The sequence below is a fragment of the Tachysurus fulvidraco genome, chromosome 17, assembly GCF_022655615.1.
Source record: "Tachysurus fulvidraco isolate hzauxx_2018 chromosome 17, HZAU_PFXX_2.0, whole genome shotgun sequence".
Lineage (NCBI taxonomy): Eukaryota > Metazoa > Chordata > Actinopteri > Siluriformes > Bagridae > Tachysurus > Tachysurus fulvidraco.
Window position 1 is genome coordinate 19794791 of NC_062534.1, and position 20337 is coordinate 19815127.

Sequence of the window (20337 nt, forward strand, 5' to 3'; positions counted from 1 at the left end):
TAAAAATGTCCATGATACTCCTGCACGGCAGTCAGAATCAGAAAGTTGTATGATAAAATAAAATTTGATTTCCTTTTTCACTTTTGGGGATGCAAATTTCAGGTCAGGAAAGCCTTCTGATTTCAAAATTATGTCCATTAGAAAATGTCAAAACATCCCCTTTTGAAGGGTTTTCCTAGGCCACCACACTCATCCCAACACTCATCCTAACAAGGGGCAGAGATTAGCATGTTTGATACACACCTCTGGAACTAGAGGTGTGTATCAAGGGGCAGAGATTAGCATGTTTGATACACACCTCTGGAACTAGAGGTTTGATTCATGCCTCCGCCTTGTGTGTGAGGTGTTTTTCACGTTCTCCCCATAATTTGGGAGTTTCCTGGCTACTCTGGGTTCCTCCTTAATCCAAAGAGATGAACCTTATGCTGTACTCTAAATGAATGTGTGTGTGTGTGTGTGTGTGTGTGTGTGTGTGTGTGTGTGTGTGTGTGTGTGTGTGTGTGTGTGTGTGTGCCCTGTGATGGGTTAGTACCCCATCCAGGGTGTTTCCCTCCTTGTTCCCAGAGTCCCATGGCGCAGCATCCAAGCTCCCTGTGACCCTGTGTATTATGATTGTAAAAAACGTTTATGCTTTTGTCACTCACTGAGTAACATTCACAATAAGGCTCTTGAAGTAGGCTGTATAGCCAGACAAGATCTACAGAAATAGCAGGTTATGGCTATAATACATCACACTGCAATTGCAATTTCTTTGTAATATATTTTAGAAAACTGCTGAAGCTGTAACATATGAGTGTTATCAGGCTGAAAGGCTAAATTCAATTTAGCCAAAAAAAAGTGTTTTGGCCATGATTTAGCAACAGACACACAGAAAACTTCTTGAACACTTTGAAGTGCTTTGAATCCTCAAACAGAAAACTAGAAAGTTCTTATTTGCAAATATCAAGCTTCTTCAATAGCATTATATTAATATCCAGCATTGCCACGAAGTATTAATAAACAATATTCCATGCAGCATTTGTAGTCTGTTAAATTTTTTCCATGCCCAGTAGACACACTTAAGGCAACTGTCTTCTAAGATTTCCTAGTTCGTCTAAATAACAATCCTATAATTATATTTTCCTGACTAGTGGTGCATGAAATATTTAATAGCAGATATGTTTCTGCTGAAACTGAAAAATATATACTGTGCTAAAAGTTGAGGCAATCATCAAGATGATCAATTTATTATCAGCGACTGGTTACAGTTACAGTATAAAGCCAGAGCCAGGCTGCTACACAGATTTACTCTTTTTAGGATGAATTGACCTTTGCAAACTTGTCTTGTTGATTGCAATCAGTGTCTGTCCATTCTCCTGCAGGAAGCCTATAATCATCTCACCAACAGCAACCAATAGCTGTCACACTGATAGTCCTTTAACGCAATGGGCCGGCACTCACAGCCAGAGAGCAGCATCTTGAACCAAATTGGTTCCTATGACGTCCTATCACTGGGCCCAGACTTCTGATTATTACTTCTACAGTTCTACAGACAATCTTTTATGAAGCAATACAAAAATGGATTTTTTCTGCACATACCAGCCACTTCATATATGCTTTCCTGAGTACTCGACTCGGTGAACGGCTTGATGTTGGCACAGCAGCCATAGTGCACCAGAATATCATGTCCTGGAGAAAGACGAAGTGAGGAAACCATAAATATATTAGGAATTGAGATTAATATATAGCCTTGATTATGAAAGTAGCTTGACAACCAGAAAAAGAACTGTGTATATGTGGAACTGTGATCTTTGTACTATTTTTTTTCCTCCTTCAACATCCTCCTCAGTGTGCACTGTGTTTCAAACTTGAGGTTCTTGTTAAGTTTCGGGTTGTGCTCAATGCTCTCTTAACTTCTTATGCATTTTCGCCTCCATTACCGTGACGTGTGCGGATCGACAACCGTCTGTCTTTTATGTGTGGAATATTCTTTGGTTTTTCTCATGATAGTGAATGACAATGGGACAAAGGGATGAGGGTGCGCAACCTCTTATTGATACCCCAGGGAAACAGGGCAAAGTTAAAGCATTTTGGCCACGTGTATTTGAGAGAAAACGGTGCTAATTAAAAGTGAGAACAAAGAAAAGTAGTTTCTGTTATTGTTTAAGTAATAATCTTGAATTATTCATCATTTGTTTTATCTATGTTGCATCTAAAAAATCAATATCGGTAATGTTACAGACTCTCTCTCTCTCTCTCAATCTCTCTCTCTTGCTCTCTCTCAAACAATCAGACCAAGCCACTACAGTATGGCAACCAGTGAAAAAAATAAGGTGGGGCTTACCACACCTTACCGCACCTTACCACACATTACCACACCTTACCTTATGTCTGATCTGGTGCTGCTCTTATTAATAATGCTCTCTAAAATGACTACTTACTGGAGCTCCTACTGCTTTTCAATCCATTTGCATATTTTTTACTTAATGTTTAATTTAGTGTGTAATCAGTCGGCAGGACTTCTCATGTGTAAACAAACTTTAAGGATCATTTAGAAATATTCTCGAATTATTTTCACAGTTATGGAGGTACTTAAGAACGGCTAAGTTTGATTTTTTTTAGACTATTTGCCACTTCTGTTCTTTCTCAACTTTTTAAACCCTGGGGGTTTTTCTCACTGCTGTAATTCACCAAAGTCTGTTTGAACCCTGTTCCTGCCCTGCAGATGCTTGATTCTTCAATCATTTCTTTCTTCCCTGTATGCATGTGCTGTGTAAATCGCAGGAGGATCATCACTTGAACTGAGTCTGGATGAGCGAGCCTCTCTTCCCTCTGAAGCGTCTCAGCGTTCTCACTTCTCTCCTCTTTACCAAATCAGCTCAAATGAACTCTCCCGCAGCATTAGGACGATTCTGGACAGTGAGATGTAGAAGAAATTAACCTAGATAAAGAAAACTATAAATAAAAAGTCTGGATTTGGGGTTTGGATTCGTCACATGCTGAGTTTCAAGGTATACATTTCTACATTGTTGTCCCTAAATAGATGGTGTCTAAATTCTAAATCCATTAGCAAGCTCACCAGGCAAGAGAAATCTCTAATGTTCTTCTCTAATGTGCTTTGGTTGCCTGGAAACCAAACTGACTAGGCTAAAAATGGTAGCTAATATAATGTAATAAGGTATAGCAAGCAAGATAGCATTACGTTAAGTGTATTAACACTGATATTAGATATTAATTGTGTATTAATACTCATATTAGATATTAATTGTGTTTGATTGGCATCTTTTCTTCTGTTTGTACTCTAAATTTTTGGGGGATTTATTCTACATTCTTCCCAGTTTGGTCGCCTGCCCATTCCCACCCATCAGTAAGCCAGGTCTTACCTATCAGACGACCGACTACCAGCCAGTGAAGTTGAAGGATAACACATGCTTCCACCAAGACAGGTGAAGCCAGCCAGATGTAGCTTTCTGAGCTGCAACACAGGGCAGAGCAACACACTTGGAGGAACGTGTTATCTACCTCACATATACAGTAGCTACAATTGGCTCACGCTGCTGGGATTGATGAGGGAGAGAGCATATGCCATACAACCCACCCAGAGAGCACAGACAATTTTCCTCCTTTAGTTCCTGGCCACTGATGACAGGGTGAAAACGCCTCACTTACTGTATGAAAACACCACACATTAGTTAGCATGACATGATTACATTTAACTGTAGTGTGTTGTGCAGAACTTCTAACTTTTCTTATTAAGAAAATAAGTCTTCACTGGTTATTCTGTGTTGCAGTAGTCGATGTGTGTAGTGCAGCAGTGGGATTCAGAAAAAGAAGTTATGAGTTATGACTAATGCGCCGAAAAAAGCAGTCATTTTTCTCAGCAATGAAACAAGACATGAGCCAACCAAGACCCGAATCTGGAATGATTTGCATGTGCAATTTGAAGTCTTTTATATTAACAGACACTTCCTGAACCCTTTCCTTCTAAACTAATTTTGAGCTCTATTTTTTACGGCTCCGGGTGTGTGTTCACTGTGTTTGTGTGTGTTCACTACTGTGTGTGCACTTTGGATGGGTCAAATGCAGAGAACAAATTCTGAGTATGGGTCACCATACTTAGCCGTATGTCACGTCACTTTTTTCACTATTTCTGTCACGGTAAACACAGAATATTTTAAGTCCATTAAATAAAATCAGTTGAAGTTCAACTTAGCTACAGTTACACAATAACTTCAATAAATGTAACATTTAACATCTATTTTTTTAGTGATGTCACCAAAAACTCTCTAACAACAAAGTTCTAAACGGTTCTTTCTTGTGATGTATTTTTCGACCAAAATTTTTGATTTTGACCCAAAAAGAATAAACAGACCTATAAGGAAGGGTCAATTCTAACATTTTACAAATGATAATAGTGATGATAATCAGAAGAGACTAAATTACACTGGGTGTTTATTTACTGGTGCTCTGCTGAAATGAGTACAGAGAAAATGTTGGACATGTGGACATCAGACAACTAAAAGATTTTGAACTGTTTATCTGTATATTAGTCCAGACTTACAGAAGATTCCACCACCTAGACTTTTTGTGTTTGCCACCGTTCCGGACATCACAGTCGGTAATATTCTCATGCGACGTTAACTTTCACTCTTTAATACGGAGATGCCTTTCTTAAATTAATGATTATATCGCAATATTTTTAAATGAAAAATTCGAACCAGAGGAGAAAAATCAATACTGCACATGTTTAGTGAGTAGAATAATTCCATCCTGAAGGAGAAAATTAGCTAGCCATCCTTAGCCTTCTCATCCATCTGACAACTATGAATAAAAAATGAATAGCCTGAACACATACTCTTCTTGTTCCTGGCACCCAGACTAGAGAATTTATCCATGTCTGGCCAACAGAGTTACAACAGCAGGAAGACTGTCTCACTGGATGTTCTTTATGGCTAGAACACTCTCTGTCCTCCGGAGCTTTGCTGACTAAGACTTGCTCTTCTAAAAAAAAAAGCCTCTGTATAGCATTGTGTATATTGAATTGAGGAGGAAAAAACAAATTGAAAGACATGTTAAAGAAGAAACATCTCTGAGGACAAACTATGACATAATTACAACAGGATGAAAGAAAAGTTCAATTATACTTCAAATCATTTCCATGCGGGTAAAAGTGTCTTGTTTGTGTTGATTTACACATCTATCCATTTTTAATTGTGAATGTGCTAAAAGTAAAAAGCTAAAATTAAATGTGCTAAAAGACAATTGAAAGCTGCTCCGGGATATTCTCATAACTATTTAAAAAAAAAAAAAAACATGAGCTATTTAAAAACACGAGGCACTAATGGCCAGCCAAGACCATAAGAGATGGACTGGTAAAAAAGGAGGCGCATTACACCAATGTGCAATGAAGTTTAGAGTTTACAGCAGGATGAATAATCGGAGAGAATAACATGAAATGAACGATACCAGAAATCGAAGCGGCTTGAGAAGATACCAAGAGTGTTCTTCAGGAATACGGTTACGAATTTAAAGAAATTACAATAGGTATGACTTCTTTGACACGTGTTAGTCGCTGCATAATTTCATGTTATTCCAAAGTATTCACTCATGTCCTCATTATTAATTTAAAATAGTGAAAAATAAAAAATAAATCAGAAATTCCCAACTTTTTGATGGGTTGTGTATATAAGTTTTACACTCAAGCTTCCTTCACACATGCAGTGATTTTATAGCTGAAAGTCAGCAGTACTATGATGTTGTTCCTACCGGTTCCTACTACTGCCATAGTAATAATAATTATCAGTGTGTGCACATTCAAATCATCAAATCAGTTTTCCTCCCGCTTAAATAAAACATTTTGGAGGGAGGTTTGTGTGTTCTGCTGTGTTCTTCACTCCCATTTGTAGTCGCTGCACCGAGACGCTTTCAGATTGATATACAATTAACAAGTCTCTGGACAGACCCACATCTAGTCACCAGCTCTTGGGAAAAATGAATGGTTTCTGATCATCACTGTAAGTCGCTGTATGTGTGAACACAGAATTAGTTGGTCCTGGTTAAGCAGATTTCAGGACATCAAATAAACACTGTTGGAACTGGCACATTATGATGACTTGGGCATTTGGCTGTCTATAACCAACAAGCATGAGTCTTGCTCAAGCACCACCAACACACATGCACACCAAAATACACACCCTGATACATCAAAGCCCATTTACATCCAGCAGGCCCACCAGACCCAGGCACATCTACGTGCTGTGTTAAAAAGCCTATACATGTGCGCTCATATAACACATAAAAGTGCTCATCACACTATCAACATGTCAGCAACATGATATTTTTGCCGAATCGTCCTCCCTCTCGAGTTGACGGCATCTCGCTGACTTTGTAAAAGCTGTATTCTGGTTCTACCCTGGTTGTAAGATGGTATCTAATGATAATACATCATAGCATTCAAACAGAACAGAGTATTTTTCTGTGCCAGAGAACCGGATATCCATGTACTGTGTTAGTGTCTAGAGATTTTCACAAATACTGTGTAACGTGTCGAATATGCGTTGTGCTTTCAGAGGTGCAAATTGGTACCATAGGATTTCTGCTGTAAAGTCAAAACAGTCCAATTTACTACCTCAAATCTCCGAGGCCTGCAATTCCTTTTCAGTTCTTGTAAAGCTAAATAAATCATATCTAATGTAGATACTGTAGAGTTATATACGTATGTTTGTACCATATTGCTTGAATACTATGAAGATGGGACATTTTTAAATGATATGGTATTATTCTTGTCTAGATCTTCGCATAATCAGGTGGTTCCTCCTGTCAGTGTGCTCACACCTGAAGGCAGATTTATATGTTACACTCCTCAGGAAACTTCAGACCTTAAAGGCCTTTCTGTTGTCACCAGGGACACAAAATCTGTGTGAAGTCTGTACAGTAGGTGTTAATGAGCAGATGTGCATGAACACACCTCTCCTGTCTACATTCAATATCACACAAACTCCTCCATGATCCATTCGCACAGACAGCTTGGTGTCATAAAGGATGCTACACGAGTGAAAACTCTCAGTTTTTAAGCCTAGGCCGTGAAACACGTAAACACGTAACGGAGCGAAAGAGACGCGTAACCAAGGCAACAACAAGCCGCCAAATCCTTTAGATAGACAAGCAAGTAACACACAAAGCCACTGGTACGTCCTACTGTAGCCAACTGGGACTGTTGTGGCTACAACACACACACGGATGTACATACGCTGTAAACACGTTAGAACGAATAACGGAATGGAGACAGAGAGAACGGGAGCGCGCAGCGGGGGCGCGCGGCTGTTTACGCTGCTCCAGCTGTATCAGGCCGTCTCACCTTGTTTCACACACTTCAGGCGAAACGGGTCTTTGCAGTGCTTGATGACGGCCAGTACGTCCCGGGTGGTGAGTCCGGCCACCGGCGTGTCGTTGACCTCCAGCAGCAGCTCGTCGGCGCACAGCTTACCGCTCTGGATGGCCACCTTTCCGTGCTTCAGCTCTCCGAAGTAGGGGAAGTGACCGTTCTCAGCGCCGCCGCGCAGCTCGAAGCCCAGCTCGCCCTCCTTGTTACGGGTGAGCGCCGCTTCGTGGACTTTGTTCGTCCAGTGGTTTTTCTTCTTCAAGCTCTTGGACATCGCGGATAGAATTTCTTTCCGCTTAGCAGCGCGTGTGTAACGGGCGGCTCTTCATCGGGTCGCTCGGTTGTCCAGCGCCGTTACTAGGCGCTCGTCTTCTTCTTCTTCTTCTTCTTCTTCTTCTTCTTCTTCTTCTTCTTCTTCTTCTTCTTCTTCACGACAATGTCGCGATCGCACGCGCGGCTGATGGAGCCATGTAGCACGTAGCGCGCGCTTCTGCCGAGAGCTGCAGCAGTAGCTATGCAACCGAAGCAGACCGTCTCACACACGCGCCCGCGCACACACGCACGCGAGCTGTGTTGCCAGATTGAGTGATGTTTCTCATTGTCAAAATAATAATAATATTAATAATAATAATAACAATATCAATAATAACAAACAATGTTAAAATTAGTAATACATTTCCAATTGCCACGCAATTTTTTATCAATTAAACACTTCTATAAAAAAACATAGACATTGTGTATTCAATTGTTAGTCTTTAGTTTTAATATACTATAATATATATGTATTTTAACTTATAATATATATTACTGTTTCACTGAGACAAAATAAAGACTCGTTTTATTTAGAAAAAGCATTTTTACATGTTGTTATGGCAACATAACTAAACTAATTTGCAACGTGAATGCATGTATTAGTTTAAATAATTTATTTACTTATCTTCATTAAATAATAATAATAATAATAATAATAATAATAATAATAATAATAATAATAAACTGTCATTTAAAAGAAGTGAAAACATATGCAAAATTAAGCAATAAAAACAAAAGCTGTATTTAAGAATATTGCAAATCCCCAAAAATAAGTCCAGAACAAACTGGCAACCCAGCATGCAATGAGCGTGGAACGACCCGGATGTAATGTCTCCTAGCGGAGGAATGAACGATCCATCTGGGAATAAAAACATGTGGAAACGAGACAGAGTCCTTCAGAGTTAACACTTACAGCGCTAAATTAATGCCTACAGACATACACTGTAAATAACACCGTTTATATGATTTTCTTTAGTTGTCTTAAACGGAAAATGACCTCCACTGTTAGTAATGTACCAGATTCATGGTACCACACTAATGACCTGGATAAATACAGTGTGGCATCTGTTTTTCTCACAGTGGGCTGTAACACTGTTTTGTTCATAAATATCCTTTAATGTGATCCGTTTCCCAAAGGCCCTTGAAAATTAAATGATATAAATCTGGTGTGACTTTTTAATTGTTGGCATTACTTTTTAATATGAGTTCAGGCAGGACAAGATGTTTCATTCAGTATTAAGGAGGCTGGCAAGCTGCTGCCAAACATTATTTGTGAATGAGAAAGCATGCTGAGGCAGCAAGTGCTTTAGCCTAATGTAATCCTGAAATGTTTACAGTGCAACATGGTTTCTGTAGAGAAGTTTATTTGTGTGTGTGTGTGTGTGTGTGTGTGTGTGTGTGTGTGTGTGTGTGTGTGTGTGTGTGTGTGTGTTGGGTGGGTGGTTGTTTGGGAGGGTGTGTGTGTGTTAGTACGTGTGTGGTTCTGGAGTCATACTGCCCTATAAAGGTTTGTAATTTCCTCACTACCAACATGCCTGTTCTGACTGATTATCTAATTATTAGCCTTAATAAATTGGATCAGGATGTCTGGATTGGAAATAACTTGAATTTAAACCTGAACACATGTACAGCTGTGAGCCACCGGGAGAGCCTGGTTTAAATCATTTCTTATATTATTAGACAGTTGGCAAATATGACATGATCCAAGCCTATGGGGAGTCATAATTAGATTTTCCAGATAATGTGCAGATTAGAAAGTAATATGATTTACCAGAGTGGATACTGAGATAATCTGGAATTTTGTGGATTAGGATTACTGGGGTGGTTCTAATACATAATTCCGTGGACTTCCTACAGTCATTCTTAATTATGTGAAAGAAGGACTATAATGTATTCATAAAGCAATTACTTATTCTTTTTTTTTTTTTGCATATGAAGATCCAGGGTTATTACTAGGAAGGTTTTTTCAGTTGGACAACAAACATTTCCTTATATTTTGAGTGATATTTATTGTAATTTTAACATATTTCATTATTTCTGAATTATTAAAGCATACAAAACAAAGACCTACTTTTTTATTTATATTTCAAACTTGTCACAGCCTTTCTTGAACAAAGCAGGGCACCTTCATCCGTTACACTCCCCCAGGAGCCCAGCAAGTGTCCTCACCCTTAGACCTCTACTTACAAGCATTACTTGTACTACTGTTAAAGAGGCATCATCAGTCATGTGACTAATCAGACATTTGGGAGCTGCAGGAAGGTTGTGTTTGACGCAGTTTACCTGGGATTTCAGCCATATGGTACAGGACACTAGTGGGCTGACACTAGTGGACAAAGACTCCATCTTCTTCCTGCTACCATCTCCTTTAGTACAGGATCCATTAGGCATCTGTTTCATCTGCTTTGGAGAGCTGGGAGATTAGGCTAAGCACTTGAGAGTAAAACTCAATCCTTCTGCAATATAGAGTCCCAGCATGAGGTGGGGGAATGAATGTGTGTGGAAATACGTATTACAGAGATGCATTTCCATTTTATATATAGATATAGATTCAATATAAAATGTGTTATTATGATTCAATTCTTTCAAAAAAATTTAATTAGATACAACACTACCACATTCCTTAAGAAACAGCGGGATCTGAAAATCATAGTGAGAAAATCTAAGTTAGTCTTGAACAGGAAAGGGTTATTCTGTCATAAAATATAAGAGCCAATCATGTTCAAATTGGCAACTTCAAACATGTAAAATGTACATTATATGGCCAAAGGTTTGTGGACACCTGACCATGACATGACAGATGTACTCCCTTTCTGAATAATTTTGGACACCCCAGGTTCAACACAGCTTAAAGAATTGACTACATATTACTAGTCTGGTCATCTCATCAAGGCATGGAGCTGTAACCGTGATGTTCTCCACAAGGGGGCAGCATGCTTTAACGCTTCAACAGGCTTTAATGAAGTCTTCATAAAGAATAGCTTTGGCCTCTGCTTCTTAAAGACCAATAAAGATAAAAAGCCTTAAACAAGGTTAGTAATAAAAAGCCTTAAACATATTTGTGTGATTTCTTAATGCTTATAATTGGATTTTAGTTCAACCTCCTGTCAAAATTATGAAACGTCATTATAGCTGCTGTTGGAAATGTTATGAATGTGTCTATAAAATAAAAGCTTTCTAAACAAATGACATCAGACAAAAAAAACATCTATTTCAAAATGCCATGAGTAAACCACAGCACATTTTATTAGCAAAATAATGGATATTGTTCAGTTATGCCCCACCAATGAGAACAGAGATAAGGAGGGACATAAAGTTAGGTGCGTAAAGCATTTAAAATTTGTTATAAATAACTTCAGGAAAATGTCTACTGTACCACATTCCACATTTACTCATGTTTTCTAGCAAATATAACAGGCAGTAATATAGTGTGCAATGCATTTGGATGAGAAGTGTAAAGTTACTTATGTGCTACAGAACTGATTTAAAAAGGCTGAATTGCTTTGGTCTGTTTAAAAAGGTTTCCTGTGAGCAAAATGTCACACGTCAAAGTCTTCATTTTCATACACAAAACCTTCATGTTTTCCAAGTTATCACGATTCCTCTTGAAACCATTCATTGTTTTCTATTCAGCAGTCTCTTTAGTCCATCTGTTGTGACTTGGTGCATCTTCATAATCAACCTACAGACTAATCAGACATGATGGATGCCAATTCTGCGTAGTCTGATGTGTTCTGGGAAATCCCATCCATCTATGATGTTTGCACACAGAATAGATTCTCTATACTAGTCTTATAATTCAAGCAGGATTTACATGAACACCACGGGAGTGTTTTATCAACTATTTATATACACTCTATGTCAACGTCATCATCATCATCATCATGGTAACCACCAGAAAAGAGTGCTACTAATATTACATGATTACATATCAATGTCTACATCCATGTTTGAGCATCTTATTAGAGCAGGGATTAAAAGACGTTCCCAAAAATCTCCAGCGTGAAAAAAAACCCATAACCCTTCAGAAAGCAACTTTAAATTCTTTTTTAAAAACGGTTCATGTGACAATTACAGTTGTACAAATATTTTACATGAAGATTTTTTTTCCCTGAAACAATAAAAATGTTTTGAGAAGATAAATAAAATGTTTACATAACGGATATGCCATGTTCCTAGTTGACCTCTCTACAGCCAAACGTCTTCTCGCTATTTTCTGTCTGTCTGGTTCGGTCACCCTGTGATGAGGCGAAACAGAATAGAAAAAGCAAAACACAGAATCGTGTTCACATTTCAGGAATTTGTTCTAAACAAGTTTAAGGCAAAAAAAGGATTAACAGTAAACACAAAGTTTGATATAAAATTACAGACAGAGTTGCCAGTTTGTTAGTTAACACTCCTTATTTGTGTGGTGGAAGTTTTTTCACTACATTAGTGACATGTACTGGTACGACATTGTCTGGTACACTAACCCTATCACGGTCACTTTCCAATGATAAACAGTGTAGACGTAAGCTGAAATGACACCTATAATGGGCACCTATGTGGTAGGAAGATGTTAGAAAATGCCTGACGAGTATGTATAAGATACCTAATAAACTAGACACTAGTACAGTGGTAAACAAAAAGGGTTCCTTAGACCCACAAATCCCAATTTATTTCATTTATTAATTATTCAGTCCCTCCAGGATATTGCCATCACAAAAAATGCTATTTTGAAGAGCTTCCAATTTTCCACATTTACAAAATACCACAAATCTTCTGCAGATTTGGGTCAAGGTGCATCGTGTGACATCATCACAATGTGTGTTCAACCAAAAACATCTGCGATTTACGTGTGGAACATGAGTACACGAGTATTACATATCTGTCTTCACTAGTTTAAAATAAGAATCTTAAGAGAGAGGTAAAAAAAATCAAGCATTTTAATATCCTGGAGGGCCTGTTTATTATTATTATTATTATTATTATTATTATTATTATTATTATTATTATTATTAATCCAAACCACAATAAGTAAAAATAATGTCAAATAAATAATGCATCTGAATAATGTCAGAGACTTTTGATGTCAACAACAATAAATTAATTGTTGTATAACTGCATATATTACTATTATTTATTTATTTTTAATATTAGCTACTTTAAAAAAATTTGAAGGACCCAAATGTAAGCGTTTGTAGTCCAAAATCTAGGACCAATCACATTGGTTCAGGGACGTATGGAACCACAGCCATGATAGAAGTTTTATATTGTTTAATGTACTTTTATAGGCTGCTTTATGTAGATTTTGTCATTTCGAGCAGTTACTCTTGAGAGCACTGAAATAAGATAAATAATAAATAGATCAGTATTTACTCACTGATGTACCAGCTGGGTCTAGAACAGCCCACAGTCCTTCAGGTTGTTCTTGATGATGACATCAGTGACGGCGTCAAAGACAAACTGCACGTTCTTAGTGTCTGTTGCACAAGTGAAGTGGGTGTAGATTTCCTTGGTTTCCTTTTTCACGTTCAGGTCCTCAAACTGATTCTGGATATATGCGGCCGCTTCATCGTACGTGTTCGCACCTGAGCACAAGAACAGAAGTTATACTAGAAACAATATCACGAAGGCACCAACTGCGACGTGGCTGCATATTTGACGTCAAACACGTTTACGACACTCGGGTGCATACCAGTGTAGTTTGGAAAGCAAATGGTCAGAGGGCTTTTCTTGACTTTTTCTTCAAACAGATCTTTCTTATTGAGGAAGAGGATGATGGACGTCTCCTCAAACCACTTATTGTTGCAGATGCTGTCAAATAGCTTCATGCTTTCGTGCATGCGGTTCTGTACAAGAAGCAATACAGTGATAAACCCCCTAGAACAGGTATTTCATGCATGCATAAGTTCTGACATACACATAGTTTCTATTCAAGTTTATTTTTAGACTATAACTAAATTTTTAAAAAACCTCAAGGCCATAAACTCAGCTACAGATACAATTGTGAATGAAAGTGATTCTTCATTCGCAAGCTAAAAACTTTGATGCTGTAGCAAATTTAGACTTACACAGCAACAGGGGTGAATACTTATGCAATCTTGCAAACTTGTGAATCTTATTTTGTAAATAATTTTTGCAAATTCGATGATATATCATAAAGTGTGTCCTCCCAACAACCCTCCCATCACCACTATATATACTCTGTGTTACAATGAAGGCAGGAAGTAGAGCTAGAGTGACACACCATTTCCTCATCCTCAGCCAGAACCAGGTCATAGTCACTCATAGAAGCGCAGAAAATGATGGCCGTCACCCCCTCGAAGCAGTGAATCCACTTCTTTCTCTCGGATCTCTGGCCACCCACATCAAACATCCTGTGAGGACAGAGTCAACGTCATTAAAAATTACTCAAACATTACAGCAATATAACTGGGTTAATGGGTTTCCTTAAAAGAGCGCTGGTTTCTTAGAAATGCCACAAAAAGCGGTGTTTTACATGAGAAATTCCATAAACACTCTCAACACAACACAATGGGCTGCATGTGATTTATTCTCTCATGAATATTACAGTATTAATCTAAAGCAACGTCTAAACAATAAGGACTTTAGGTGGAGGCGGAGAAAAAAAACAGCTATTTTATAACACGCACAAGTACAATACGAATGTATAAGAATTCACTTCTTTTTTTACTGTAGGTTTGATTAAAAGGTTATTTTTACAAGATAAATATCCTTCCAGTCAATTCAGAATGCACTAACTAACGGTGACCCGTTTTTCTCTACGTTACTGATAGAAATTCAGACTGGTTGAATAAAGCAGGTTTTTTCTCCACTGACAGCATAAATTAGGCATTAGTTTCATTCCTCATGATCAAGCTTGTCATTAGATTTCAACTCCTTTCCATTTAACGTTATTATTTCTTATTGCTGTAGCCATCGATGTTTAACAGCATCTTAGCCACGTGTGTCAGTAGTACATGAAGAGCATTAGAACTGTGTCGTTAAAGCGGATTTACGACGCTTAGATTTCAAAAACGATCCTTTATGCCTTGTTATTTAGTGCAGTTACATCCGAAACTTTACTAACATAAAGTTTTCCATATATCTCAAATACAATGCTGCAAAGTCATATTCGATCTTAGAGTTTGACCCATCAAGATGTTAATATCTGAATTAACCCTGTTTTAAAATTCATAAACATAAACATGAGGGAAGTTCAAACCCAACACACTGACACTTCCTGAATTCATCAAAGCCACCTTCCAAAATAAATCGCATAGTATATACTAACAACATATTCTTTGTTTGCTCAGATAATACACAAATCATCACACACACACACACACACACACACACACAGACACACACACCCACACACACACACACACACACACACACACGAAACCTGAAATGCTAGCAGGCAAACATGCAAACAATGTTCTTCACCACTGTATTTCAATATTCTGCCTGATTTATGTGCTATGGATGACTGGCAGACATTCCCCAGTTGTGAAATGTGCTTAACATCTTAGCTCACTTGAAGTGAAGATCCTTGAAGGTGAAGTGGGTCTCAACAATACCAGTGGTCTTCACTCTGGTCCTGAGGACATCCTGTTGAGTGGGGACGTAACTAGAGACCGATATCCTGTCTAGATCATTCAGGTAGCTAGGAACAAAAGAAGAACAAGGATATAATTGGTATTTTATAAGATACAATAGTATTAAAGGAGTAGTGGGTTACTTTTTTTTCTTTCTTTTTTTTACATACAACAAACGTTCTCGATCACAATGATCTGAAATATACTTTTATGAAATATACTTTCTATTTTATACCATGTCATTTTTTATTTTTTTTTTCTGAAGGACTGAATGTGCTTTGTGTGTCTGCACATCACATGCAAACGGTGAGGTTTTGCCACATCATACTTCTCAACACACATCCATGTTATTTGCATTGTTGTCCATTTGAATAAAATATATTTGAATCTCTATGAAGATGATGGAACACGCAAAAGGGGAAAAAAACTATAGAAATAAACTAAAAAAAAACGAAAGCTCTAATTTAAAAAGCGTGAAAGTTTAGCTGGTACCAGAGTTAGGATGATGCAACATTTGAAACAGGTTACGTGAGATATAGATAGAGATATATATATATATACACACACACACACACAAAATATAATCAAGTGAAGTTCAATGCATGCCATCATCCCTGCAGCAAATGGGAGGTGCTGATTATTTCCTCTTGGTTAATCCATACCCGTTGTGCACCATGACATTGTTCAGGAACTAAACTGTGACTGTCTCTGTGCTGCTACAATGCAATCGGTAATCAATTGCAGGTTGTGATTTGCAGAAAACAATTCTGACTGTTATGCACTCACGCTGACAGTTGTGTAACCAGTGCTCTATAGAGATGCACAAATCCTACCCTTTACTATACAAGTTATATAACTACACAAGATTGAATGTTTGGTATGAGATATGAGAACTTTTTAGATCTGCAAAGCAAGATGTAAACATTTATGCTTTTATAAATATATATATTACTATAAAGAATAAAGGCTAAGATTGTCTCATCTGGTAGAGATGTACAGTATGTATTCTTTGTGCTGCATTGTTTTTGTGAATTTCAGATAGTAAGACTATTTATTAACGCTGAAACTGTCCTCTATGGTGTGCATTTTGCTCCTTTCTGGCATGTGTGGAAGATTTGCCATAATGGGGACAAAATATTCATGTAAACTTTCATTACCAGAATCAGTGATACATGTACACTGTATATCCTAAAGGTAGTGAAGCATCAGATTTTATCCATTAAATGCCCCTTTTTCTTGCAATCAGGGATAAAGCAAGTGAGATCTAGAGACTCACTATGAAGCCGAGTCATTCAGATGGTACTCTCTGGAGCGACCAAAGCATATCTGCAAACCTGCATCCATCCACAGGCGCTTGAGGATGCCTGCGAGCTCTGGGCTCATGTCGCCCTCATCAGCTGTGCTCGCCAGTGCAAATAACTGCCTTGCATCCTCCTGCATCACACACACACACACAAAAAAACACCGCTCACAATCACAAGACAGACATTTCTGCTAAGGAAACCCCTACTGCCTTCAAGTGCTCTTATTGCTACACATGATCTAACTCATTGTAGTTGATTAGGCCTGACTGGAGAGAAACACGAGGCTGGAAGATGACAGCTCATGAATATGGACATCATCTCCCTTGCTTAGCACTTACAGCTCGAGCAGGATCGGCGAAATCGATATCCAGCCGCTCCATAGCCCTGACGATGATCATCAAGGACTGAGTGGTGTTGCTGTACACCACAGCCCTCAACTGATGGCACTCCTCTTCTGAATAACCAGACTGATGGATGATTCTGAGCAAAAACACAGCAGCAATGATACGCATGTTATCAATTTACAGAAGCAATAAAAGTCTGTTTTCTTGTATGCTATTGTGAACAGGAATTTGTTTACAGGATCAGGACTTACTTCATTTGTTTGACAATTGTACTCTTCCCAGACTCACCGGCACCTGATCAACAAAAATAGAAAGGAACATTGTTCAACAAAACTGAGAGTGAAGATTTTTAATAGCAATATGAATAATTTAACAAAGTGCCTTATAGCCTGGCAAAAATGTAACAAGGAAAGAACACGAGGAGCCTGTGCCTATCTCAGAACAGTTAGTCAATAAAAATTTAAATAGGAGAAAAATGCAACCAATAATTACTTTTTTAATGTAATAGAAAATTCTAGTAACAAAAAAAAAGAATATAACAGAATACTTAATAGTAATGTTAATTCATCAAAATAGTTACATGGAAATAATTTGCCAGCAAATAAAAACAAAAAATAAATGAATTTTGTCACAAATTGTCGCCTATGCACAACTTTCCTAAAGATCAATGCTGTAAACACTTCATCTAATTATTAATGTATTTGGTATCAAATTGGTTAGATATAATAAAACCTTAACATTTGTTTGGGAGCAGTAAAAAATAATTGAAGTAAGTAAATTCAGTAAGTAAATCGAGAAAGATTTATGTAAAACTAGCAACATCCAAATAAGCAAAGCAAAGCTAACAAACTAAATACAGGCAATGCATGCAATTCCAAAGAGGGAAAGAGATAAATGAAAGGAAGAGGAAATCTGATAACATATGTCTAGAAAGCAACTAGGAAATTCCCACTGGCATACAAGCTCTGCAAACCGAAGTCACCATATCTAAAGAATTACACCATTTACTACCAATTTAGAGCAGTACACTGCGTCAGTAGCTGCTTAACATGCAGCTGATCTCCCAGCTCAATGAAAGCTTAGTGGGTGTTAACCTGATGAGATTAATTAAAGAATTATGCATGTTTTTCATTTTTAGCAGAAGATATGCGACGGACTCAGGTGATTTGGTGCGAAAAGTTGGTCATGTTTTCTGTTTTAGCATTTAGTGTTCCCTGTGTTTGGTCCCCTGTGTTTTAGCTCTTTCGTCTCTTTAGAAACCGACCCGGTTTCCCAGGTGTTTAGTACAGTTTGTCTCTCCCAGGCCTCAACTCAACTGGAACTGCAAAAATAAGACTAAATAAAATAAAATTCGTTTACTGTTTTTTTATTTTTAGGTGAAGGAAGCTGAGATGGGCAAAGCGATCACTGGATTAAAACGAAGTGGTATATTTCGGCTCTAAACTCATGTAGGCATCTATGTCGAGGCTAAGCTGAAAAAATATTATCTGGAAGTTGAGAATGAATTAGTTCTGTCACTTTTTCACTTCCAGCTGATCTGAGCGCCAACTGATTCTGAAGTCTACTGAGCTTGTTTCAATTAGTCTTCGCTTCACCCCAGGTGGCTTCCTGGGGATGGCCTGAGGGGGCCGAATGATCTCTCTGTCCCATAGCACAAACAGCAATTAGGCAAAGTCAGCACCTCACTTACATGGCTCGTATCACAACAGCACCAAACTCTAGGGCTTAAAGCCACAGCCACACGAGTATTGTGTCATGTGTCGATGTAACTGGAAAGCTCTCATCGGTGGACTCGAATCTTAGCAGTGATGTACCATAAACATTAATACCGAAAGTGACAAAAAAAATCATTTTTTTAAACAGTAACAACCGGAAAAGTTGTCTGAAAGTGTGGATTTTACCAAAATACTTCAGATTTTCTTCAATGAATGAGCCATTTATCACTTGCCTTAAATGGGAATATAAAAGAAAAAAGAGCTTTGGCTGAAGGTCACATAACGACCGTGTTATTAAGTGACAACAATCTCATGGTGTACAGAATAATAAAACGTTCAGTTTTCACATTGCATTTGTCACTTTAATGAAGGCCTGTACAATACAGATGGGTGACAAAGGAAAACAGCAGCTCTGTTATGCTGTAGAGGCATTTATTTATTTATTTGTTTGTTTGTTTGTTTGTTTGTTTGTTTGTTTGTTTGTTTGTTTGTTTAGCATGGCTTGGCTCCACTTGTCCACTTAAAGAGGTGCATCAATACAAATCAATATAACGTTCATCTATCTGATCCTATGCCATCTACAGCACAGAGGGTCTCACTGAATGATTTGATATGAATGAAAGTCATGAGAATTATATGATATGGTCTTTACACTCACCAGATTTCACCCAACTGAACACATACCTGAGATTTTGGAGTAATGTGTCAGACAGAGTTCTCTGACACCATCATCAAACAGCACATGAGGGAATATCTCGTGTTCTTCCGAGAGACTTAAAGAATCAATGCCAAGGTACAGTAACACTCATTGATTTTTATGATTTTTTTAATTTGTTTCAATTATGCACATTGTATTTATTTGTTTTTGCAATAAGGATATAGTAGAAAGTTGCGATATGCAATGGGGATTACATTATCTGTTGGTGCTTTAGACAAAATGGGTCAAATAACAGTATATACTGAAAAGATTGTATAAAAAAAACAGTTGGATTTGTTGATAATGTCTGTTAATTGTAATGCGGGCAAGATGCTTAAGCTCTAAAAGCATTTAGAGATTTTCATAATTATACCCATTTACTCAGTGACATTTGTTCCTGATGCCGGATTTGTAGGAGGAAATAAACAGAAGAGTGAATCGTTGAAGCTTTTTACACTGCCAGATTGTGATCAGTATCACACCCATATACTCAGTCTGGTACTTTCGCACCCACTGTGTCCTTTCACAAGTACATACAGTTGAATTAGTACTACAAATTCAATAGTAGACTATTATAGAGGACCAGGTCTCTGTGTGAACATGCAACCTGACACAATCGTTCACCTTTTGTTTAGTGTGCTCCACCTGCCACTTTTACGGTGCGGTAATTCAAGCTGGATGTGTGGTTTCTAAGCAACAACCTGATGTCTAAGAGCACACAAGGGCATCCTAAGGGTAAAAGGGATGGGCAGATTGACAGCTGCCACCACACAGATTCTTGCCAAAAGTTTTCACACATCTCCCCTTAAAGTAAGTCTGGTTTACGTCTACAAAAACAGCAAATGTTCAGTCAGTCCTCCCAAACCTAAGGGTGTGGTTTTGAGGTTTTTCCATTGCTTTGATGTACAAAATTCAACCCTGGCCAAAACCTATAGCTATAATGTGTAATTACTGAAACTATTATAATAAGTCATCGAACACCTTCATGGAATTTGTGACTCTGTTATGAAACAGCAGAGGTT

The 20337-nt window shown here is 37.9% G+C and overlaps 2 protein-coding genes across 15 annotated transcripts in view; both read right to left on the reverse strand.

Annotated features, from left to right (window-relative positions):
• Positions 1-7917, reverse strand: part of magi2b (membrane associated guanylate kinase, WW and PDZ domain containing 2b) — a 128953-nt gene extending 121036 nt beyond the window's left edge. For 10 of the 14 annotated variants that reach the window (XM_027135282.2, XM_027135274.2, XM_027135271.2 and 7 more), the window contains exons 1-2: positions 7337-7917; positions 1579-1668 (exon numbers count right to left, since the gene is read on the reverse strand). In XM_027135282.2, coding sequence (XP_026991083.2) covers positions 1579-1668; positions 7337-7634 — 388 coding nt within the window. In that variant the 5' untranslated portion in view covers positions 7635-7917. The remainder of the gene's footprint in view (positions 1-1578; positions 1669-7336) is intronic. The other 4 variants (XM_027135283.2, XM_027135281.2, XM_027135280.2 and 1 more) reach the window with 2 other exon arrangements.
• Positions 7918-10879: 2962 nt separating this feature from the next.
• gnaia (guanine nucleotide binding protein (G protein), alpha inhibiting activity polypeptide a) overlaps positions 10880-20337 on the reverse strand; it is an 11231-nt gene continuing 1773 nt past the window's right edge. Inside the window, exons 2-9 of the mRNA XM_027135092.2 lie at positions 17155-17197; positions 16898-17039; positions 16532-16689; positions 15195-15323; positions 13902-14031; positions 13350-13503; positions 13035-13242; positions 10880-11910 (exon numbers count right to left, since the gene is read on the reverse strand). Of these exons, the coding sequence (XP_026990893.2) occupies positions 13052-13242; positions 13350-13503; positions 13902-14031; positions 15195-15323; positions 16532-16689; positions 16898-17039; positions 17155-17197 (947 nt within the window). The 3' untranslated portion in view covers positions 10880-11910; positions 13035-13051. The remainder of the gene's footprint in view (positions 11911-13034; positions 13243-13349; positions 13504-13901; positions 14032-15194; positions 15324-16531; positions 16690-16897; positions 17040-17154; positions 17198-20337) is intronic.